Source organism: Phyllobates terribilis, unplaced genomic scaffold (genome assembly GCF_046119375.1).
Source record: "Phyllobates terribilis strain yellow unplaced genomic scaffold, ASM4611937v1 Scaffold_9__5_contigs__length_417890890, whole genome shotgun sequence".
NCBI classification, from domain to species: domain Eukaryota; kingdom Metazoa; phylum Chordata; class Amphibia; order Anura; family Dendrobatidae; genus Phyllobates; species Phyllobates terribilis.
In genome coordinates, this window is record NW_027362769.1 from 398481894 (window position 1) to 398507015 (window position 25122).

Consider the following 25122-nt stretch of genomic DNA (forward strand, 5'->3'; position numbering starts at 1 on the left):
ACTATCAATTTATCCTTCCGTGCTATCATTATGTTCCCTTCCCAGTTCCTGCTCCAGGTGCTGCGCCTTCGCCAACTCCACTTGAACCACCCGACTATATCATTCCTGCCCAAGAGGAAGATCAAGTGTTGAGGCGTTCAGAGCGAAGCACAAAAGGAACACTTCCAGCCCGCTACAGAGACTAAAAATCCGTATCTTTGCCAAGTGTATATGTTCTTGTACTTATTTAGTCAGTTACATAGTCAGTTTAGTAACGTTTTAACCTCCGCACCTGGGTAAAACCAAGCACCTTGTTTATTCTTTGCATTATTTTGTATGCAGCCATGGACTTATTATGGACTTTGTATGGCCATTCCAGAGCCTTTCATATGGACGATAATATGTTGCAGAAGGAGACTCTATTTCACGTTGGCACCACCACCGTCATGTTGTACAGTTATTTATTGCATATGTCTGAATATTTTTGCCCTGTTGTTGCTTAACATTGCATGTATTTTTTTTAGTAGTCCTCTACTCGTACAATCACCAAGGACGGCTCATGTTAAGAGGGGGAGTATGTACTGACCCGGTCCAGACTGTGTATGCCCCTTTAAGTACCCATGGACTGTGAGTAGCCTTTGTACACTGCAGCTCACTCCTTAGCTACCTCCCTACCAGTATTACTGAGTGTTAGATATGCAGTTCAAGTAAATCCATTTATACCCAGTGTACTTTTCAGGCATTGTTCCAGATATGTTTCATTTGTTATATAAATGCACTTTTCATTTGCTGTGCTCCAGCATATCTGTTGGTAAAAGTGTATGATTTATATCCCCTTTGCAATGTGAAGATCTGACATGAGAATTGAAGATTCAGTAGGGGGAGATACCTCCAGTCTCTGGTCTAGACCGACAGAGCTGGGAAAGTCCCAGTCGGGCACAGGATGCCACAGGGAGCAGAGCACCTGGAGACTCCCTTACCCCAGGATTTCCGGCCAGGCCTTATGGCTCAGCACCCTTCCCTAGCTTCCACAGACAGTATGCTAAGGATTTTCTATCCTGCATCCTCATTGTAGGGACCTACATGTGCTTTCCCCAGAGGTATTTCCGCATGTGCCGGGACAAGCTGGGAAATTACCCTAGGACTCTCATGTCTGTAAACCTCTCTATAATCTCCTGCATAAAATGACAAAAAGACTGAACTGCTTCATCACAACTTACAAGCCCTATGTCTGAAGAATCTGGTTTTCTTAAAGCTCCGGAATCTCAATTCCATGTCAGAATCTAACTCTGGACTGTATCCGCTGTGGACTACCCACGTGAACTGTGAAGTATTCCCTCCATGCTATTGTGGTGAGGCCAGGGACTGGAAATTCATATTCCCAGTTATTTCATATTCCCAGTTATTTCATATTCCCAGCTATAAAGGTCTCAGCAGGAATGCTAATCTGTCTGACTTCAAAGGACCCCAGGGGAAATGGTATATTCCCCACAGTCAGGATATGACTTAGTTACCATTACATTACTATGCCGGCTCCAAAAGGCAATTACCAAAAGGATGCTATTGACCAGGGTGACGAGCCAGAAGAGAATTGAATACAGGTCAGCTAGGATATATACCTTTGTAGTGCAAACGCCTATTCCTGACAAGAGTATGGGGGAGCTAATTGAATCATGGCAATGAAGAATAGCTAATTGAATACCTCTGAAGTCAGGGGAAGCTCTTGTGTTAGATCAATTAACATGCGCACCTTACAATGAGTATATTGCTGGGAAATGGATTATGAAATGTCTGATAGAAGGGAAGAGGAGATTACATGTAAATCGCCTATTTTCTGCCCTGCCCAAGTTACGAATAAATGTGTCCCTCTGAGAGAGAGGAGGGGTCTTCTGTTGAGGGTCACCTGTCGCTACAGATGTGCACAAAGAACAAGGAACCGCTCTGGATCCATGACAGCAACCCTCCCTGCCGTATCCAGAGATCTTTGTTGAAAGTGTGGTATATTCACTTTTATTCCTTTTAATTTTAATGTATCGTATTACTGCTTCCTTACTGTATTTGTCTGACTACTGTATATATATATGTCTCGTAACCGCTTGTATATATTGTACCTCTTTTGTATCGCTCTTTTGAGTAAATAAATATATAAAATTTATAAGCTCGCTTCACATTATCCTAAACCTGGGACTCACGGAAGTTGTGAAGAAGGATCAGGGGCACGTGGCTCCGATCTGTTTGTGACAATTGGTGGCAGCGGTGGGATATTGTAGGATCCTGCCGGTGTCGTCCTGACAATTGGTGGCAGCGCGGTGGGATTTGGATATCTGTGAACTGAGCTCAATGCTAGTTAGTAGATCAGACATAGTATACAGTGAAAGTGTGTGTACGATACTGTACCCTTCCCCCTCTTAGTTTTCTGTCCTATCTTTTATTTGGCTACGGTCTCTGGTGGATGGCATACTGCCTCAGAAGCAAAGGTTCCCAGATGAGTGCTACCAGAGGAGACGCTGAGCAGATGGAAGGTGGCAGTATGTTGCCAGTTGCTGACCAGACTGGGGTGTCAGAGGAGGGTGGAAGTGCCCCCGACACCCACGAAAATCCTGGACATTCTGTTATGCAATCCACAGCTCCAGCTGGAGGGCCAGTAACCCGGCCCTGGATTCTCTTATGCAGGCCTACCTCCAGGCTCTGAGAGATGGACAGCAGGAGCAGAGCCAGGCCGTGCTCCACATGTGGCAAGCTGAGCGAGGTGCCCAGGAAAGAAAGGAGCAAGCTGAGCGAGATGCATGGCAAGCTGAGCAAGATGCCCAGGAAAGAAAGGAGGAGTGGCAGTACCAGCTACAGTTAGCCCAGCTGCGGTGCCGGCACGACCCACCGGCTCCAACAGCACAGACTCCAGCAGCCCCAAGAGCTAAGCTGCGCTCAGAGGATCTGCCTGTCCTGGAATCGGACGGAGACCTGGACCTTTTCCTGAAAGGGTTTGAACAGGTTTGTCTCCAGTACCAGGTACCCAAGGCAGACTGGGCACGCACCCTGTCCACCAGGCTAAGAGGAAGAGCCCTGGACGCTTTCTCGTCCCTCCCTGCAGCCCAGCACCAGGACTATGACCTCATTAAAGCTGCGCTGATCCTGAGGTACCGTCTCACGCCTGAGGTGTACAGAGTGAAATTCTGCAGCCTGAGGAAACGACCGACCGAGAGCCACCTAGAGACTCTGCTCCAGATGAGTGTCCAGCTTCACAGATGGGCAGAGGGAGAGATAGACAATCCCGACGAAGCAACCTTGGATCTGTTCCTCAAGGAGCAATTCTTAAACATTTGCTTGGAGGAAGTGGAACAATATGTCTTGGACCGGAAACCCCAAGATGCCAGAACTGCTGCGGAGCTAGCGGATGAGTACGTCGCCAACCGGACGTCACGGAGACCCGTCAGCACCGGCTGGAGGGGAGGTAAGACCAATCCTGTTGCGGGTAACCCTGCAGTTCCCCCTGAGACTACCCCCGCCAGAAAACCTATGGGCCCCATTGTTCCCCCTTCCAAGCCCCAGGGAGGACCCTCTCGATGTCACGCCTGCAATCAGCCGGGACATTACAGGGCGAACTGCCCTAGCCGGAAGAGGAACCCCCCTACTTCCCAAACGCCAGCAGCGGGTCCAACAGTTTATGTGGTGGGGAGGGGTGGGGCCAGGCCCAATGACAATCTCCAGCAACTGACTGTGGGGAATAAAGTGGTTATGGGACACGGGGGCCGATGTGACCCGAGTACAGCCTGAACTGGTACCCCCAGAGAGTATCATCCCTGGAAAGACGCTAACCTCAGCGGGGTTGGTACGGAGAAGATAACTCTACCCCTGGCTTGTGTGCATCTGGATTGGGGTGTGGACAAGGGGCTGGTAGAGGTCGGGGTTACATCTCGTCTCCCTGCTAATGTCTTGTTGGGGACAGACTTGGGGCCTCTCACCTCTCAGTATGGGAAGAGAGCAACCCCACTGCCCCGTGGTAATGTATCTATAAGTGATATTATACTTTGTGGTACCATGCATGCTGATCCTTGTAGTGACGTGCCAGCTGATAGGAGTGCAGCTGGGGGGGATTTAGCCCCTCTTCCTGCTCTCTCAGCTGACATGTCCAGCTCTGAACTTTTCAGTGAGAATGCTAATGTAATTCATTGTCGTGCTAATGAACTCTCTGGCTTGGCTGAGGAGCTGGTGGGGGCCTTGCCTGCCCCTCCCAACTGTCAGCTTGCACATGCACATGATCCCTCCATCAGCTCAAAACCTAGCGAACCTGTCAAGTGTATATCACATGTTGGGGCAACCCACAGTGACCCCACAACCCATCCAGGTGAGGGAAGGGGATCGGGACTCCCTGAGGAGACCCCGGGCATTGCTGTGGTCACCCGCAGCAGGAGGCAGAGGCCGCTTTGCACCCTGACTCCTCCACCCCATCACCTGGGTCTGGAACTGGGCCCACTGGTTTTAACCCCCCAGCGCCGTTCCCTGAGGGGTCCGGCGAGAGTGCGGCCTTCAGTTCCCTGTTAGCGTGCTCCAGCCAGGAGTTCCAGGCGGCTGTCCAAGCCGACAGCAACCTAGAAGCCTTGAAGGAACGCGCAGGTAAGCCCCCCTTGGAGACAGACAAGGACCGCTTGTTCTGGGACCAAGGGAGGCTGTATCGGGAAACACTGCCCACAGATGGACAGGAAGGTTGGCGCGGCGAGAAGCACCTAGTGGTACCTCAGCCGTACCGGGCTGAGCTGTTACGGCTCGCTCATGAGATTCCGTTGGCTGGTCACCTAGGGGTCGCTAAGACCAAGGCTTGGCTAGCCCACTTGTTTTATTGGCCTAAGATGGGGGCAGCCGTAGCTGCCTACTGCCGTTCGTGTGTCACCTGTCAGAGGATGGGGAAGGCGGGGCCAGGCCCTAAAGCCCCATTGATACCTCTGCCCATAATAGGTGAGCCTTTCCAGCGGATTGCTGTGGACCTCATTGGGCCGCTGCCCAGTCCAAGCAGCTCTGGGAAACTGTTATGATCTGCTACAAGCACTAAGGAAAGACAGGAGATCTGTCCCTACAATAGAACTAAACTGGATCCCTACGATGTAACGGGGAACCTGATCCTGCGATCAGACCCGCTAAAGTCCTCGGCTAGTCTGTACGAAGACCTATAGATGCAACGGAGGGATCCCTACAAGAACTAGGGACTGGGATAAAGTTGGACACCTCCTAGCAGAAATTGTAGCAAAGACAAACACACAACAAAGAACATAGAGGTCCGAAGACCTAGCACAACTAACAGAGAACGGTAACAGAGCACCAAGCTAGCTCAAGAGTAGAAAATACAATGAAGTCCAGCAAGGCCAGGAGGGCGGAGCCGGATTAAATATGCAAAAATGGTCATGTGACCAGCAAACTAGAAAAAACCTAACAGGAGAGTTCTAACAGAAACGCTACATACTAATGGTAGTAGACTACGCTACTAGGTACCCAGAAGCTGTCGTGCAGTCCTCCATCCGGGCAGACGTAGTGGCCAAAGCCCTGCAGGAAATCTTCACCCGTGTTGGTTTCCCCCAGGAGATGCTCACGGACCGAGGGACCAAGAAACAGGTGATGTCTTTCTTGGGTACGGCCGGGTGCTATAGGAAGTTCGTACAGGACTATAGTGCCCTGGCCAAGCCCCTGACAGACCTCACCAAGAAGAAGCTGCCGCAAGCTGTCAACTGGACAGCGGACTGCGAGCGCTCCTTCCAGGCCTTGAAAGCTGCCCTGGCGGCAACCCCTGTACTCCAGGCGTACGACGACTCCCGGCCGCTTGTAGTACAGACTGACGCCAGCACCTACGGACTCGGTGCGGTGCTGAGCCAACCTGACTCAGCAGGTCAAGAGCACCCTGTTCAATACCTCAGTCGGAAACTTCTGCCGAGGGAAGTGGCCTACTCTACGGTGGAGAAGGAATGCCTGGCGATCGTGTGGGCTCTGCAGCATCTGCAGCCATACTTGTACGGGCGCCATTTCACCGTGGTGACGGACCACAACCCCCTCACTTGGCTATCTCGAGTAGCCGGTGAGAACGGAAGGTTGTTGCGTTGGAGCCTAGTTCTCCAACACTACAACTTTGATGTTTGGTATAAGTCTGACCGGCCCCACGGTAACGCTGATGTGTTATCCAGGCAAGGGGAGGCAGCTGAAGTGCTTGCGGATGATGACCGACGAGGTCTTCCTCCGAACGCACTCTAAAAGGGGGAGGTGTGGTGAGGCCAGGGACTGGAAATTCATATTCCCAGTTATTTCATATTCCCAGCTATAAAGGTCTCAGCAGGAATGCTAGTCTGTCTGACTTCAAAGGACCCCAGGGGAAATGGTATATTCCCCACAGTCAGGATATGACTTAGTTACCATTACATTACTATGCCGGCTCCAAAAGGCAATTACCAAAAGGATGCTATTGACCAGGGTGACGAGCCAGGAGAGAATTGAATACAGGTCAGCTAGGATATACCTTTGTAGTGCAAACGCCTATTCCTGACAAGAGTATGGGGGAGCTAATTGAATCATGGCAATGAAGAATAGCTAATTGAATACCTCTGAAGTCAGGGGAAGCTCCTGTGTTAGATCAATTACCATGCGCACCTTACAATGAGAATATTGCTGGGAAATGGATTATGAAATGTCTGATAGAAGGGAAGAGGAGATTACATGTAAATCGCCTATTTTCTGCCCTGCCCAAGTTACGAATAAATGTGTCCCTCTGAGAGGAGGGGTCTTCTGTTGAGGGTCACCTGTCGCTACAGATGGGCAGAAAGACCAAGGAACCGTCCTGGATCCATGACAGCCACCCTCCTGCCGTATCCAGAGACCTTTGATGAAAAAAGTGTGGTATATTCACTTTTATTCCTTTTAATTTTAAGGTATCGTATTACTGCTTCCTTACTGTATTTGTCTGACTACTGTATATATATATATATCTCATAACCGCTTGTATATATTGTACATAGCATCGCTCTTTTGAGTAAATAAATATATAAAATTTATAAGCTCGCTTCACATTATCCTAAACCCGGAACTCACGGAAGTTGTGAGGAAGGATCGGGGCACGAGGCTCCGATCCGGTTTGTGACAGCTATATTGCCCCGTTCTGCTGAATTAAAGCGGCTGTTATCCCCGAGACCGGAGTCTGTGGTCCTTCCATCGTCCGCTGGACACTGCGTGGGGGTGGATAGCAGTGAACAGAAAGCCCCCTCTCCCCCAAGGCGAGGGCTTTACATATCTACCTAAACTACAGGCCATTCTGGATGCTCTAAGGAAGGCAGGATATACCATAAATCCAAGAAAATGTGCCATCAGAAAAGAGGAGGCCAAGTACTTGGGCTATGTCATCGGGAGAGGCAAAATAAAACCGCAAGTCAATAAAATGGAGGCAATCCAGACCTGGCCGCAGCCGCTTTCCAAGAAGCAAGTAAGAGCGTTCCTGTGAATGGTGGGATATTACTGACAGTTTATCCCAAATTTTGCCATGATGGCCGCGCCACTGGCGGATCACATAAAAGGCACCAGATCAACCATAGTGAAGTAGGCGGAGGAAACAGAGACCGCATTTCAACAGTTGAAGCTAGCACTGTGTAAGCAGCCGGTTCTGGTCGCACAAGACGTTAATAAAGAGTTTGTGGTCCAGACCTTCAGAGGTTGGTCTAGGAGCCGTACTCTCTAAAGAGAAGAATGGAGAACAACATCCCATTCTCTATCTGAGCCAGAAGCTTTTGTCCTACAAAAAGAACTATGCAATAGTAGAAAAGAGTGTTTAGCCATAAAGTGGGCCGTAGATGTTACCTACTAGGCTGGAAGTTTAAGTTGGTGTCAGACCATGCCCCTTTGAGATGGTTAAGGGAAAAGGGGTAAAAATGCCAGAGTACTGTAACTAGATGGTTTTTAGGTCTTCAGGACTTTAACTTTCACGTGGAGCATAGGCCCGGGAAGTTACACAGGAACGCTGATGCCCTTTCTAGAATTCCCTGTCTGGTATCGGAAGGTGCCCAAACCCCCGGCTTTGGGCAGAGGGGGGGAATATGTGACAGAGTCACTGGTAGGATCTATGAGGGGAGGTATGTGTCACTCAGGATGCACTCCTGTGTGAACTGAAACCTACTGAATTTCTGCCAGCATGTTATATGCTGGAGGTTAACTCTCTTAAAGGGTGTGGTTTTATGGGTATGGCAAAGAGGGTGGGAGGCCATTCCCTACCTCCCCTCAGGGTGTGGCTGAGCAGAGTTAAATGCTCAGTCAGTTTTTTTCTCTGTGGTGTGTGGTCTAGAGAGTGAAGTCTCCAGGCCGTGTTTAGGTGAAGCCAAAGAGCAACATCGGAGGACTGGTGTTTGCTGAGGCTTTACTGTGCTACCTGGAGCGGGCTGAGCCTCGCTTGCAATTGGATTCTGTTATAACTTATCTTTGGTTTTCCCGTTAACCCCGAGAGGGTCTGTTTATTTCTATGGGACACTGCTGGAGTTTATGCTACAGAATAAACTAGCAGGAAGTTAACCCGAACCGTGTGTCCTTTGTCTGCCTCTGGAGAGCCGAGTAAGTCGCTTTGCCACACTATCTATCTATCGATCTATTATCTATCTATCGATCTATCAATATATCTATTACCTATCTATATATCTATTAATAAATCTATCTATATATCTATTATCCATCAATATATCTATCCATATATCTATCAATCTATTATCTATCTTTCAATATATCTATATATCCATATATCTATTTATTATCTATCTTAGATAGATAATTAGATGGGTCAACAGATAATAGATATATAGCTATATGGATAGATAGACTATCCATATATCTATTATCTATTGACCTAATTATCTATCATTCTATCTATATATCCATATATCTATCATCTATCCATATATCTATTATCTATCCATATAACTTATCTATTTCCTTATATCTATCTACTATCTATCTATCCATATATCTATTGATCTATTATCTATTTATCTATTATCTATATAGATAGATAAATGGATAGATAATAGATAGATAACTAGAAAATAGATTAATTGATAGATATATGGATAGATAGAATATACAGTCTATCTATCCATATATCTATTATCTGTTGACCTATCTAATTATCTACACTGTGTGCAGAATTATTAGGCAAGTTGTATTTTAGAGGATTATTTTTATTATTGATCAACAACTATGTTCTCAGTCACCCAAAAAACTCATAAATATCCAAGCTTAATATTTTTGGAAGTTGGAGTGTTTTTTTTTTAGATTTGGCTATCTTAGGAGGATATCTGTTTGTGCAGGTAACTATTACTGGGCAGAATTATTAGGCAGCTTAATAAAAGCCAAATATAATCCCATCTCACTTGTTTATTTTCACCAGGTAAACCAATATCAGTGCACAAAATTTAGAAATAAACATTTCTGACATGCAAAAACAAAAATCAAAAAAATTAGTGATCAATATAGCCACCTTTCTTTATGACGACACTGAACAGCCTCCATCCATAGATTCTGTCAGTTGCTTGATCAGTTTTCGATCAACATTGCGTGCAGCAGCCACCACAGCCTCCCAGACACTGCTCCCAGAGGTGTACTGGTTTCCCTCCCTGTAGATCTCACCACAGCCTCCCAGACACTGTCGCGAGAGGTGTACTGTTTTCCCTCCCTGTAGATCTCAGATTTTATGATGGACCACAGGTTCTCTATGGGGTTCAGATCAGGTGAACAAGGGGGCCATGTCATTATTTTTTCTTCTTTTAGACCTTTACTGGCCAGCCACGCTGTGGAGTAGTTGGATGCATGTGATGGAGCATTGTCCTGCATGAAAATCATGTTTTTCTTGAACGATACTGACTTCTTCCTGTACCACTGCTTGAAGAAGTTGTCTTCCAGAAACTGGCAGTAGGTCTGGGAGTTGAGCTTCACTCCATCCTCATCCCGAAAAGGTCCCACAAGTTCATCTTTGATGATACCAGCCCAAAACAGTACCCCACCTCCACCTTGCTGGCATCTGAGTCGGAGTGGAGCTCTCTGCCCTTTACTGATCCAGCCTCTGGCCCATCCATCTGGCCCATCAAGAGTCACTCTCATTTCATCAGTCCATAAAACCTTTGAACAATCAGTCTTAAGATATTTCTTGGCCCATTCTTGACGTTTTATCTCATGTTTCTTGTTCATAGGTGGTGGTTTTTCTGCCTTTCTTACCTTGGCCATGTCCCTGAGTATCGCACACCTTGTGCTTTTTGATACTCCAGTAACGTTGCAGCTCTGAAATATGGCAAAACTGGTGGAGAATGGCATCTTGGCAGCTTCACGCTTGATTTTCCTCAGTTCATGGGCAGTTATTTTGCGCCTTTTTTGGCCAACACGCTTCTTGTGACCCTGTTGGCTATTTGCCATGAAACGCTTGATTGTTCGGTGATCACGCTTCAAAAGTTTGGAATTTTCAAGACTGCTGCCTCCCTCTGCAAGACATCTCACAATTTTGGACTTTTCAGAGCCAATCAAATCTCTCTTCTGACCCATTTTGCCAAAGGAAAGGAAGTTGCCTAATAATTAAGCCCACCTTATATAGGGTGTTGATGTCATTAGTCAACACCCCTCCTCATTACAGAGATGCAATCACCAGATTTACTTCATTGGTAGTTGGCTCTCAAGCCTATGCAGCTTGGAGTAGGACGACATGTATAAAAAGTATCATGTGATCAAAATACGCATTTGCCTAATAATTCTGCACACGGTGGAAGATAGATAATATATAGATATATGGATATATAGATATATTGATAGATATACAGTACAGATAGATAATAGATCGATATATAGATATATTGATAGATATACAGTATAGATAGATAATAGATCGATATATAGATATATGGATAGATATACTAATAGATAATAGATATATGGATAGATATATGGATAGATAGATTTATAGATAGATAATAGTTACAGTGCCTTGTGAAAGTATTTGGCCCCCTTGAACTTTTCTATCTTTTGCCACATTTCTGGCTTCAAACATAAAAATATAAAATTCTAATTTTTTTGGGAAGAATCAACAACAAGTGGGACACAATCGTGAAGTGGAACGAAATTTATTGGATATTTTAAACTTTTTTTAACAAATTAAAAACTGAAAAGTGGGGCGTGCAATATTATTCGGCCCCCTTGAGTTAATACTTTGTAGCGCCACCTTTTGCTGCAATTACAGCTGTAAGTCTCTTGGGGTATGTCTCTATCAGTTTTGCACATCGAGAGGCTGAAATTCTTGCCCATTCTATCTTGCAAAACAGCTCGAGCTCATTGAGGTTGGATGGAGGGCGTTTGTGAACAGCAGTTTTCAGCTCTTTCCACAGATTCTTGATTGGATTCAGGTCTGGACTTTGACTTGGCCATTCTAACACCTGGATACGTTTATTTTTGAACCATTCCATTGTAGATTTTGCTTTATGTTTGGGATCATTGTCTTGTTGGAAGATAAATCTCTGTCCCAGTCTCAAGTCTTTTGCAGACTCCCAACAGGTTTTCTACCAGAATGGTCCTGTATTTGGCTCCGTCCGTCTTCCCATCAATTTTAACCATCTTCCCTGTCCCTGCTGAAGAAAAGCAGGCTCAAACCATGATGCTGCCACCACCATGTTTGACAGTGGGGATGGTGTTTTGAGGGTGATGAGCTGTGTTGCTTTTACGCCAAGCATATCATTTTGTATTGTGGCCAAAAAGTTCAATTTTGGTTTCATCTGACCAGAGCACCTTATTCCACATGCTTGGTGCATCTCCCAGGTGGCTTGTGGAAAGCTTCAAACGAGACTTTTTATGGATATCTTTGAGAAATGGCTTTCTTCTTGCCACTCTTCCATAAAGGCCAGATTTGTGCAGTGTACGACTGATTGTTGTCCTATGGACAGACTCTCCCACCTCAGCTGTAGATCTCTGCAGTTCATCCAGAGTGATCATGGGCCTTTTGGCTGCATCTCTGATCAGTCTTCTCCTTGTTCGAGATGAAAGTTTAGAGGGACGGCCGGGTCTTGGTAGATTTGCAGTGGTCTGATACTCCTTCCATTTCAATATGATCGCTTGCACAGTGCTCCTTGAGATGTTTAAAACTTGGGAAATGTTTTTGTATTCAAATCCGGCTTTGAACTTCGCCACAACAGTATCTCGGACCTGCCTGGTGTGTTCCTGGGTCTTCATGATGCTCTCTGCACTTGAAGAAGAACCCTGAGACTATCACAGAGCAGAGACCCCTGAGACTATCACAGAGCAGAGACCCCTGAGACTATCACAGAGCAGGTGCATTTATACAGAGACTTGATTACACACAGGTGGATCCTATTTATCATTACCAGTCATTTAGGAGAACATTGGATCCTTCAGAGATCCTCACTGAACTTCTGCACTGAAAGTAAAGGGGCCGAATAATATTGCACGCCCCACTATTCAGTTTTTAATTTGTTAAAAAAGTTTAAAATATCCAATAAATTTCGTTCCACTTCACGATTGTGTCCCACTTGTTGTTGATTCTTCCCCCAAAAATTAGAATTTTATATCTTTATGTTTGAAGCCAGAAATGTGGCAAAAGGTAGAAAAGTTCAAGGGGGCCAAATACTTTCACAAGGCACTGTAGATATATGGATATATAGATATATTGATAGATAATAGATATATGGATAGCTACTGTATAAGAGACACAAAAATGTTTGTATCAACTTTACACAAATATTCTTGGCACTGCACATACAGGTGGCAGAAATGTGACGCAGTGAATTTATATCCATCCATTCCCCACAATATTGCAATTTCTAGTCTTGGTTATTTTTTGAGAAAATTTAGTACATATACAAAAGAAATTCAATATTTTCTTATTACAGCAGTGTCATTTTTGCTAACTCAGAATTATTTTTTCTTTTGATGAACAGTTTTTTTTATATAAACACAGGGAGTAAGTATAGGAGGGAAACTCTCACCCTCACTAGCTAATATAGTAGTGGCAGTATGGGAGGAGAAATTCCTCTTTAGTGACACCAACCCGTTTTCTGACAAAATAGAATTTTACGGACGTTACATAGATGATCTGATCCTAATTTGGAAAAACGCTGAAAAAGAAGCTGAGGATTTCATTTTGTGCATTAACAATAATTATTTTCATCTAAAATTTGCACATACTTTGACCACACAAAAAATCAATTACCTTGACAGTTTATTAAAGGATCAAAAAACATAAAAATATAGAAAGTAATAAAAAGAATAACCGAAATGAAACAGACATTACCTTTTTAACCCAGTACAGTCCTCAGTATCAGAATGTGGTTGCAATAATAAAGAAATACCTTTCAGTTCTAAATCAGGATACCATGTTAGGAAATATCTTAAAAAAAAGTCAAACATTGGATTCGTTGCCAGGAAGGCATCCACATCAGGTGCGATACTTTCACCAAGTTTTTTGAAGAGAAATACAAAACACAATGCACCTTGGTTATCTTCTAAAAGTTTTTTTTAAATGTGGACACATTACATAGTTAAAAGATTTACAGGGTAACAAAACCACAAACTTTTCTTCTAATGTGACAGGACCGCAATTTCCAATATGGAATTTTATTAATTGTACTACAGCAGGTGTTATATACAGTGGGGAAAAAAAAGTATTCATTCAGCCACCAATTGTGCAAGTTCTCCCACTTAAAAAGATGAGAGCGGCCTGTAATTGACATCATGGGTCGACCTCAACTATGAGAGACAAAATGAGAAAACAAATCCTGAAAATCACATTCTCTGATTTGGAAAGAATTTTTTTTCAAATTTTGGTGGAAAATAAGTATTTGGTCAATTACAATCAAGCAAGATTTCTGGCTCTCACAGACCTGTAACTTCTTTTTGAAGAGGCTCCTCTGTCCTCCACTCATTACCTGTAGTACTGGCTCCTCTGTCCTCCACTCATTACCTGTAGTACTGCCTCCTCTGTCCTCCACTCATTACCTGTAGTACTGGCTCCTCTGTCCTCCACTCATTACCTGTAGTACTGGCTCCTCTGCCCTCCCCTCATTACCTGTAGTACTGGCTCCTCTGTCCTCCGCTCATTACCTGTAGTACTGGCTCCTCTGTCCTCCGCTCATTACCTGTAGTACTGGCTCCTCTGTCCTCCGCTCATTACCTGTAGTACTGGCTCCTCTGTCCTCCACTCATTACCTGTAGTACTGGCTCCTCTGTCCTCCGCTCATTACCTGTAGTACTGGCTCCTCTGTCCTCCGCTCATTACCTGTAGTACTGGCTCCTCTGTCCTCCACTCATTACCTGTAGTACTGGCTCCTCTGTCCTCCACTCATTACCTGTAGTACTGGCTCCTCTGTCCTCCACTCATTACCTGTAGTACTGGCTCCTCTGTCCTCCACTCATTACCTGTAGTACTGGCTCCTCTGTCCTCCACTCATTACCTGTAGTACTGGCTCCTCTGTCCTCCACTCATTACCTGTAGTACTGGCTCCTCTGTCCTCCACTCATTACCTGTAGTACTGGCTCCTCTGTCCTCCACTCATTACCTGTAGTACTGGCTCCTCTGTCCTCCACTCATTACCTGTAGTACTGGCTCCTCTGTCCTCCACTCATTACCTGTAGTACTGGCTCCTCTGTCCTCCACTCATTACCTGTAGTACTGGCTCCTCTGTCCTCCACTCATTACCTGTAGTACTGGCTCCTCTGTCCTCCACTCATTACCTGTAGTACTGGCTCCTCTGTCCTCCACTCATTACCTGTAGTACTGGCTCCTCTGTCCTCCACTCATTACCTGTAGTACTGGCTCCTCTGTCCTCCACTCATTACCTGTAGTACTGGCTCCTCTGTCCTCCACTCATTACCTGTAGTACTGGCTCCTCTGTCCTCCACTCATTACCTGTAGTACTGGCTCCTCTGTCCTCCACTCATTACCTGTAGTACTGGCTCCTCTGTCCTCCACTCATTACCTGTAGTACTGGCTCCTCTGTCCTCCGCTCATTACCTGTAGTACTGGCTCCTCTGTCCTCCACTCATTACCTGTAGTACTGGCTCCTCTGTCCTCCACTCATTACCTGTAGTACTGGCTCCTCTGTCCTCCACTCATTACCTGTAGTACTGGCTCCTCTGTCCTCCACTCATTACCTGTAGTACTGGCTCCTCTGTCCTCCACTCATTACCTGTAGTACTGGCTCCTCTGTCCTCCACTCATTACCTGTAGTACTGGCTCCTCTGTCCTCCACTCATTACCTGTAGTACTGGCACCTCTGTCCTCCACTCATTACCTGTAGTACTGGCTCCTCTGTCCTCCACTCATTACCTGTAGTACTGGCTCCTCTGTCCTCCACTCTTACCTGTAGTACTGGCTCCTCTGTCCTCCACTCATTACCTGTAGTACTGGCTCCTCTGTCCTCCACTCCATTACCTGTAGTGCTGGCTCCTCTGTCCTCCACTCATTACCTGTAGTACTGGCTCCTCTGTCCTCCACTCATTACCTGTAGTACTGGCTCCTCTGTCCTCCACTCATTACCTGTAGTGCTGGCTCCTCTGTCCTCCACTCATTACCTGTAGTACTGGCTCCTCTGTCCTCCTCTCATTACCTGTAGTACTGGCTCCTCTGTCCTCCACTCATTACCTGTAGTACTGGCTCCTCTGTCCTCCACTCATTACCTGTAGCACTGGCTCCTCTGTCCTCCGCTCATTACCTGTAGTACTGGCTCCTCTGTCCTCCGCTCATTACCTGTAGTACTGGCTCCTCTGTCCTCCACTCATTACCTGTAGTGCTGGCTCCTCTGTCCTCCACTCATTACCTGTAGTGCTGGCTCCTCTGTCCTCCACTCATTACCTGTAGTACTGGCTCCTCTGTCCTCCTCTCATTACCTGTAGTACTGGCTCCTCTGTCCTCCACTCATTACCTGTAGTACTGGCTCCTCTGTCCTCCACTCATTACCTGTAGCACTGGCTCCTCTGTCCTCCGCTCATTACCTGTAGTACTGGCTCCTCTGTCCTCCGCTCATTACCTGTAGTGCTGGCTCCTCCAACAAAGGAAATATAACTAAGTATTGAGAGGAACTTTTGTAATTGACCAAATACTTATTTTCCACCAAAATTTGAAAAAAAATTCTTTCCAAATCAGACAATGTGATTATCAGGATTTGTTTTCTCATTTTGTCGCTCATAGTTGAGGTCGACCTATGATGTCAATTACAGGCCGACCTCATCTTTTTAAGTGGGAGAACTTTCACAATTGGGGGCTGACTAGATACTTTTTTTCCCCCACTGTATATAATAGAGCGCACAGAATGTAGATTGCAATATGTGGGATACACTTCGGGTCCTTTTAAAAAAATGTATTAGAAGACATTTATCGGATGCAAGAAGCAAAGCACCACGGCAGTAAATGTATCGGCGGTTTCTAAACATTTCTCACAAACACATAAAGGGGGCTCCAGATCCTTTAAATTCACAGGAAGTGAGAAAGTTTTTAAACCCATGAGAGGGTGAGATATGAGAAGGAAAATCCTAAATAGGGAATCCTATTGGATATTTAAATGACAAACAAGGGCCCCACGAGGATGAACATAAGACAGGACCTCATATTGCAGTACAATTCATACAATTTTTCTTGATCTTTAGTGTTTCTGTTGTGTAGTTGATGTTCCAACTGTTTTTAGATTATCTTTTGTCTAATATGGGGTTAAATCACTAGAAAGCAGTAATCCATTAATGGATACACGGGAGAGAGAGAATATAACATAATTGCCAGCACTTACGTGTGGCAGATCATGATTAAGACTTTCTAAGTCGAAACGCGTCGGTTTGTTCTTGGACACTTTAGTGGTATGCCAGCATGTCGGTTTTTATGAAGAATCAATAAATGTGAAGTTTTATGCATATACTCAACGCAGGAGACAAATCTCTGTTTTTTACCTTTTAGTATGTATAAAGCTTGAAAACTTATTGAAACTACTTACAAACATGTAAAATGCGAGACTATAAAAAAAAAAAAAATATATATATATATATATATATATATATATATATATATATATATATAAGAAAAAGATCTTGCTAGCAGATAAGTCCACACACCCCCTGAGTGCATGTAAGAGCTGGAGATATATGGAGCTGTCTCCAAACCCAAAACTCTATTTTGAGTTTAATTTATCACTATTAGTAGATCTGTGACAACATTACATTATTGCTCTTTGGGGTCAGGAAAGGGCTGAGTTTATTAATATAGGCCCCCAACCAATCAGAGGGCCCGAGCCATAAAGAATTACAAAAAATCAGTTCTAAAGTCACTTTATATAATGCGTCAAGCCCAACTATGGCCAATGGAAAGCATGACATCCCAAACATCCCATAATCTTCTAATAAGATGATTAATATAGAATTATTGCTGTGAGAACTTAATCATTAAAATCGTAAAGAGGTTACAAAACTGAACATAATGTTGAAACATGGAATCAGTAAGATGGCAAAGGAAATTATGACCGGTTGTGGAAAAGTCATCGATGGCTCAGGTGACATTGAATCATCTCTTTAAGCTGAGCAGAGCCTGCTCTCTGGTTATTTTTGTCCAGATAAATGGCAGATCAGCCGGTTTTGCATCATACTCAACAGCAAACTCTTTATTGTACCGGGCAAAAACAAACTTCCAGTAATCGGAGGACTCGATGCTGGGGTCCGGTTGGATGGTCCAGTCTGGATAGTATGTGCGATACTCTTTGTATGGGTGGGGTTTCCAATCTGTGTCTGAATTTATAAATCTAGTTTCAGATATAACAGCACTGGTGCATATGTCCAGGACCAGTTTTTTATTTCTACATTTCCTATATTTCCCAAGCCCTTGGGGTATATGGAAAGAAGCAAAGTGCTCCCTATGGTCGGCTCCTCCGGCCTCACAGGGGGCTTCACAGAATGGACACTGATGTCCACATCCAATCACTTTCTTCAATAACTCATCTTGGGGCTTCAATGTGACTCTGGAAAGTACAGTGTCGAAACTCATAGACCTCAGCTCTGATAAGATTTCCTTCTGTGTGTCTGTTAGGAACGACTGGATATCGGAGGAAAACTGCCCCACGTCTGCCGTGTTACCAAAAATAATAACTTTCAGCTCCTTCTGTGGAATCACTAATTCTGTCTGTAAATTATCACAGAAATTATTGAAAAATCCTGAAATAGTCGCGTTTGTCAGACAAGTTTCATCCCAGAGAACATTTTGGATTTTCTCACAAATGGAGCTCAGAATATTTTCATGAATTTCATCCAAACTTCTGGGATTATTGTATTTCTCTGAGATGTAATTTACAATCCACTGCTCTGAAAAGTTCTTGTATGAGTTAAGATATTTCAGATATTTCTGGAAAGACATTTCTGCCAGTAAGTTCTCCAGCATAGTGTACTGGAAAAAGGTCCTAGAGCTGAATATCTTATTGTCAGAACTTTCTAAGATGTCATCCACTATTCTTTCTCCGAGATGACTGAAAACATACTTGGTAATAGCTGGCTGGAGACATTGCTCACAGAATTTCTTGACTCTGCTCTGACTTTCATCTTTTTCTTTGTAAAGATTAAAAAATGTTGAGAAATACTGAGGTTTTAGTTCAATAAGAGAATTTCTTGGGTCGTTCTTCTGTAGAAAACTATCGTGCATCTCCTGGAAAACTTCAGCTGCTTTTCCAAAGATGAAGAGTTTAATATCCAGCTCAAACTGTGATGAGAAGTGCAGTTTTTTAGCTTCTTTACTTCTAATCCGCTCATTGATCATTTGTAGAAGCTCCTTGCAGTAAGTGTCATCATAGTCCTCATCGCTGTCCTTCCTCTCTGTGATGTAGATATCACACGTTTCTATCAGAGAAGTGGCAAATTCTTTCTGCTCAAAGTATGGATCATTAGAAAAGAATGATATCATACGAGATAACCAAGATTTATCTAAATGTTTTCTTTCCACTTGAAAAGTGCATTCTTCATACGACAATAGTGTGATTTTTCCTAACTTTTGGTTTATAGCAGATCCTTTGCTGCTCAGGTCATTCCTCAAATGCGGTAACATTGCTTGACCTACATTACGATGCTTAATGCTTCCCATCTGGAGACTTGACAATGTTTCCTCCCACATCGTCTCGAATGCTTCTTCTATTTCTTCATCAGTCATTTTATGTTTCTTGTGTCTTCCGGCTTCCACAAGTTCTGTAATTCTCTCTTCTATTAGCCATTGATACTTACTCTGGATACGCTGAACCTCAAACTTTCCTTTCTGGAGGGAGACAGCTTTGTCATACTTGCTGACGGCCTTTCTTTCAAGCTCCTTTTTAAGGAATTTTACGCCCATTCTAAAATCTTCTCGATATCGCTCTAGTAGATGAACATTCTCGGTTTTATTCTCGAAGTAGTTTTCGAGTTGTTGCAACATCTTATTTTCCTCCTCAAGCAGAAGTTGCTGAAGATCCCACATATACTGCTCATTAGTTTCTTTATCCAAACTTTCTACCATCTGATTTTTTATGTTATTTTCTGTCATATTTATCCATTTGTAAACTTTTTTATGGAACTCCCATTCCCACAGAGAGAACTCAATATTCAATTTGCCATACGCTTCTGCTACCAGACTGTTTCTAAAGCTAAAGATGAATTTCTCATGTTTCACAGCATTCCACAAACTTTCCACCCATTTGACAAATTCTTGGATATTGCAAGGAGCATTTTGGGTTTTCATAAACGTAAATAAGTCCTGCTTAAACTTATGAACATTTTCACTGTAACCAAAGTTTACGGGAGCCATTGGAGGAACCCCATGCCATAACCCTGGGATGTACCAGCTGTGCCTTTCAATGTCATAGTCCATCACATCACCAAAACTTGTGATTCTAATTTTCCTTTCCATTGTTGCAGCCACTTTGGTCATTTCATCTAATTGTTCTAGAAGTTTCTTTCTGTCTCTCATGTTCTTTTCATGAGCGGACACATCACTCACGTTCTGATGGACAAACTGACAATTAGGTTTTTTCCCAATCTCCTTCATTCTAAGAAAAGCATGGACAACCATCTGCAAAATATCTTTCATCTCTGTGGTATTCTCCATGGCCATGTTGACTATGGTGACATCACTCAGCCCAACCACTAATGTGGCCAATTCATTATCATGTTCATAGCTGTTCTCCAATGAAGCCAATTCAGGAGCTTTCAACCCTTCAGTGTCGATCACCAGAATAAGTTCACAACCTAGTTCTTCCTTGAAACTCTCTGTCACTTTAATCAGAGTCATGAAGGCTCCTCGTGTGCATCGTCCACTCGCCACAGGGAACTGTAGACCAAACATGGTGTTCAGGAGGGTGGACTTCCCCGTACTCTGCACTCCCAGCACAGTTATCACCCTCATCCTGCATTGTCCTCCGGTCTTCTTATCTAGCTCAGTCAGGACATCAGTTATCCACTGTAAGGGAATGTTGGAGGCATCTCTATCAATCAGCTCCAGTGGGAACCCATCCAGAAGAAGAGAAGAAGCTACTTCTGGCAATCCAGAAAACTGTATTCTATTTTCAGAGAGTAATCTTTGTTTTAACATGGAACATTCAGCCTCATAAAACTGCCCCAACTCACGAAGGAAATGTTCGATTCCCAGAGAACTATCAGAGATTTTTTGGTCTATTTGTTTGAGTTCCTCTGAATTATTGGACTTGTTGCTACATTTTTCCTTGTATTCAGCTTGCAGCACAGACACGTTTTTTCTAGATATCGACTCCAGCTCCATTCTCATCCATTTCAGGAAATATTGTCGCTCGGCCTGAGACAGATGTGTGATTGCGGTAATAAACAACATTATACCGTCAGAGAGATTGTGACTATTCTGCTCTTTGTGTAGACTGATGCGTTTCTCTATAAGCTCAGACTGATATTGTTGCACGTCCTTCCCCTGGAGGTTTGCCATCCTGCAAAGTTCTTTTTCTATCTTAGACAATTTCTTCCAGAGATCCCCCTGTAGCTTCAGTTCTTTCTTCTTATATTCTTCCACGTTTTCTATGACAGAAGTAATGTTTAGCGCACATGCTCTCGCCTTTTGACATTCTGGCGAGTCTTCATCTACATCAATATGAAGTCTGAATCTTTGTGTTTTTAGATTTTCTAGGGACGATTTCTTATGAGGTTCCTTTAAGAATTGCTCAATGCTGTTCTGAATATTTTTAACGTATTCTGCATCATTTGCCTTTCTTCTCTTTTCTATAAATTGCTTTTTATGAACTTTTAAATTTACCATTAGAGTTTTTAAAAGTTTCTGTGTCTCTGAGCTGAGATATTTTCCAGGGCCTGGAGAGACAATGAAATAAAACTTGGTGTCAGAAGGACTGAAGGATGATAATAATCGGAGTTGTCTCTCACACATACTCTCAATAAATATAAAGGTGGCCGATGAGATTCGAGTGAGAAAGGTGAACTGTTCACAGTTGGACTCCAGGTCTCCACGTAGATTGGCCACAGCAATCGGCTCTGGAAAAACATCAGACTTCCCATTGGGAAAGTACCAGGACATTTCCACCAGCCCATCAGATATCTTCCTCTCGATGTTCCCTCCATCCATGTTGTCATGTATGAAGAACTCGTGATGTTGTTGAGCTGGGTTAAGAACCTGGTTTAATATCTTAGATTTTGATAACTTATTTGGCCCCAGCCTGACGAAAGAGAAGATCGGCATCTCAATATTCACCACGTTGTCTTCTTTGAACCCTTTACTGTCTACTAATACCTGAGGTCTCCATTTCTTCACAACATCTCTCATAGCCCAAAGCATAAAAGTGCAGTCTGGACCATCACCAGAGGGAAACAAAAGTGGAACAGCAAACTGACACATGGACATTTTTGTTACAATTTCTTGTTGTAAAAATGGGTCTGAACAATGAAGAAGAGAGCAGAGAAGATCTAGTGGATGGATGATGCATGAAGGATCTTCTTCTACTTCATTCATGGAAAAGAACGGTTCACCCTCTTCATCTGATTCTTCTTTAGACGACTGTTTCTGGAGCTGAATATTTCTTGCCGTACTGTTCAATCCTATAATTTTTGTTAAATAATGCCAGGGGATGTCTGCAATATTTTGGGGTTGATCATTGAGAAGATGATCGGCTCCGATACTAAGGACATCTCCTAACGTCAACTTTGCATTCACGCGTTCTTTCATGTCCAGTTGTTCAACTAATTCCTGAAAGTTCTTAGACCGATCTGTGGAAATATAAATAAAAATACATGACTACAAAATAATTTGAAATATTAATGAAATCGCATTGTTTTCTAAATAAAGTTGCAAACTAGAAGTAATTTATTACTTAATCTTAAGACTGTAGGATTCTGCATTTCATCAGCTTTTAATCAGGAGAAAATTAGAAAATTACCTATTTTAAAACCAAGGTTTTATGTTAAATGTTATTTTTTTTATTTATGCAAATTATTTTTTGATTTCAATTTTGCACATACACCATTTCCAATAGGTGATGTCACAGCTCACCTCCTCCTGTACAATAACTGATAACACCTCTATATACAGTAGATAAAGGATCCACCATCCACAATAGGTGATGTCACAGCTCACCTCCTCCTGTAGAATAACTGATAACACCTCTATATACCGTAGATAAAGGATCCACCATCCATAATAGGTGATGTCACAGCTCACCTCCTCCTCCTGTACAATGACTGATAACTATATCCAGTGGCTTGCGAAAGTATTCACACACACACCCTCACAACCTGGAATTTAATTGTTTTTTTGACGGGTTGCATCAGTTCATGTAAAGAACATGCCTACAACTGTTAACATTTGTTTTTGTTTTTCTGTGAAGCAAATGTGGCACCCCAGGTCTGGTCGCCACAGTGGCAATGTCATGTCTGAGAGCAGGTGGGAGGTTCCCTGGTTTGGGACAATTAGCATGCAGCACCTCCTGCCTCAGTCCAGGGAGGGGAGAAACCTGCCCTTTATAAACTGGATCTGGGGCAGGGTTAGAGAGACAAGCCAGAGAGAGGGACAGGTCAGCAGCAGGCTGAGGAGTCCCTGTAGGCAGAGGAGGAACACGAGGTCAGGAGGGGAGCTAGCAGAGCTCATCCTGACTGGAGACTTACAAAGCCGGACACTGGAGTCCGAGGCTGTGAGGCTTATAAGCCCAGCAGCAGAAAACCACCACGCAGGGGACTTCAAGTTCTCTGGCCCAAGGAAGCCCGGAGGCTCAGCCACACGAGAGGGACCACCACTGCCCCGGAGGGGTGAGAAATACGGAAGGCCCTAGTCACCAGTCATACAGGTGAGAACAACACGGTACACTCAGAGACGTAGGCTACCACTACACTACAGCGGGATAGCCAAGAAAGAGTGAAGTCAGCACGGTAGGCCTACAAACTCCCCCTGACCAGCGGGATTTCCCAGTTGCTCTCAGACTGACCAGGCCTCCATTGTTAACTTGTATTCCAGACGGGTCCCTTAATACCACCAACAGTAAAGACCTTGAATTGCATGATAGACTCCGTGTGGTTACTGCTGCTCCCGTGCACCATCACCACCAACATCCCTATCTACTGTCCTGAGGCTATACTCCTCCCGTGGGGAGTTATACTACCTCTGCTGCACCCACAACACCAGCCTCAGCGGTCTGCCCTGCAGCGGCGGTTCACTCTGACCGCAATCTACAGGTGGCGTAGTCCGACATTAGTCACAAAACCCTATAAATAGACCGCCATTTGGGTTGACCACCCTGAGCCACGGGACCGGATCCCCGCCACGCAAGGACTACAACCCCCAGCATCCACAAAAGGTCCGATTCCGGGTATCCCCGCACACACTCGGCCCAGGGGGCGCATCAACTTTTGGCGTAGTCGGCAGGATTTCGTGCCCGCCACCAACGGGTACTGCGTGCCTGAATAAACACTGTAAAACTTACTTTGGTGGAGTTTCCCGCCACCCGCAGCCGTTTCCCGTCATCCGTGGCCATTTTCCCGCCATCGGGCGCCATCTTTGGGACGCCGCGTGGGAAGAAGAGGGGCGTGGTCGACGAAAGCGCGCGAGAACGGGAGCCCCGCCTTATGCACGGACAATGCGCAAGGTCCTGAAAGGAGCCGAGCGGACGCTGACGTCACCAGGATGCGACGCAAGGTCCTCAACCCCGATGGTCGCCTGCGGAGCCGCGGCCTACAGAAGAAAAGCAACGGAAGGTAGGCCACGGTCGACTAGGGGGGAAGAGGATGACGGAAGCAGAGGGAACTGTCACCGCCAGCGCGGCCACTGCCGCAGTGATGCCGTTCACTATGCCTTATATCCCCGGAGCGGCCTGGTTGCCCCAGTACTCAGGGGAGTCGCATACCCTGAGCGACTTTAAAGAGAGACTGTATAGCCTATTCAAGGTATATCCCCTGACGGAAGAACAAAAAGTGACCATAGTGATATGCCAGTTAGCCGGCGCGGCCCATCGAGAAATAAAGTCCTGGTCAGTCAGGGACAAGGGGACCGTGAAGGAGATTTTAGCCCATCTGAAGGATACTTTTGATACCCGCACCTCAGCAGAGATCAAAATAAGATTTTATGGGTGCAAGCAGCGGGCCCAAGACAGTATAAGAGACTATGCTTTGAATTTGCAAGAAGCCCTGAGAGCCATTAAGCAGGCAGACCCTGACAGTGTGAGGAATGCAGATAAACTGCTGACTGAACAATTCATTGAGGGTCTGCTGTCCAGCGCCCACCGAACCCAGTTACGCCTGATGACCCTGCAGAACCCTGAGTTAGACTTTGCACAGTTTAAGGACAGAGCCATCCGGGTACTCCGAGAACCCGCACCCGGTGGCGTTGCGGCCTCCAGGCGCCCTGCTATCACTTATCACCAGGAGGCGGCACCCCAGTCTACAGAATCTGCAGGAGCCAATGCACAGACTATGAATAGTACCCCGTCTACAGGCCTGCACCATCAGGTCCAACAACTGACCAAAAGCGTTGCTGCACTAACCAGGACTGTGCAGTCGTTACAGGTATCCTCTCCAGGAAAGATCCAGCTGGCTACCAGTCTAGAGAACGTCCCGTGGCGCCGACAGAAGAGGATCCCACCATCCAGAGGGAAGCCAACGGACCACTACGACCAGGATGGACAACCCATCTGCTGCCTC

The 25122-nt window shown here is 44.8% G+C and overlaps 1 protein-coding gene across 1 annotated transcript in view; it reads right to left on the minus strand.

Annotated features, from left to right (window-relative positions):
- Nucleotides 1-16236: 16236 nt before the first annotated feature.
- LOC141162602 (up-regulator of cell proliferation-like) overlaps nucleotides 16237-25122 on the minus strand; it is a 35643-nt gene continuing 26757 nt past the window's right edge. The window contains exon 3 of the mRNA XM_073648868.1: nucleotides 16237-22203. Coding sequence (XP_073504969.1) covers nucleotides 17519-22203 — 4685 coding nt within the window. The 3' untranslated portion in view covers nucleotides 16237-17518. The remainder of the gene's footprint in view (nucleotides 22204-25122) is intronic.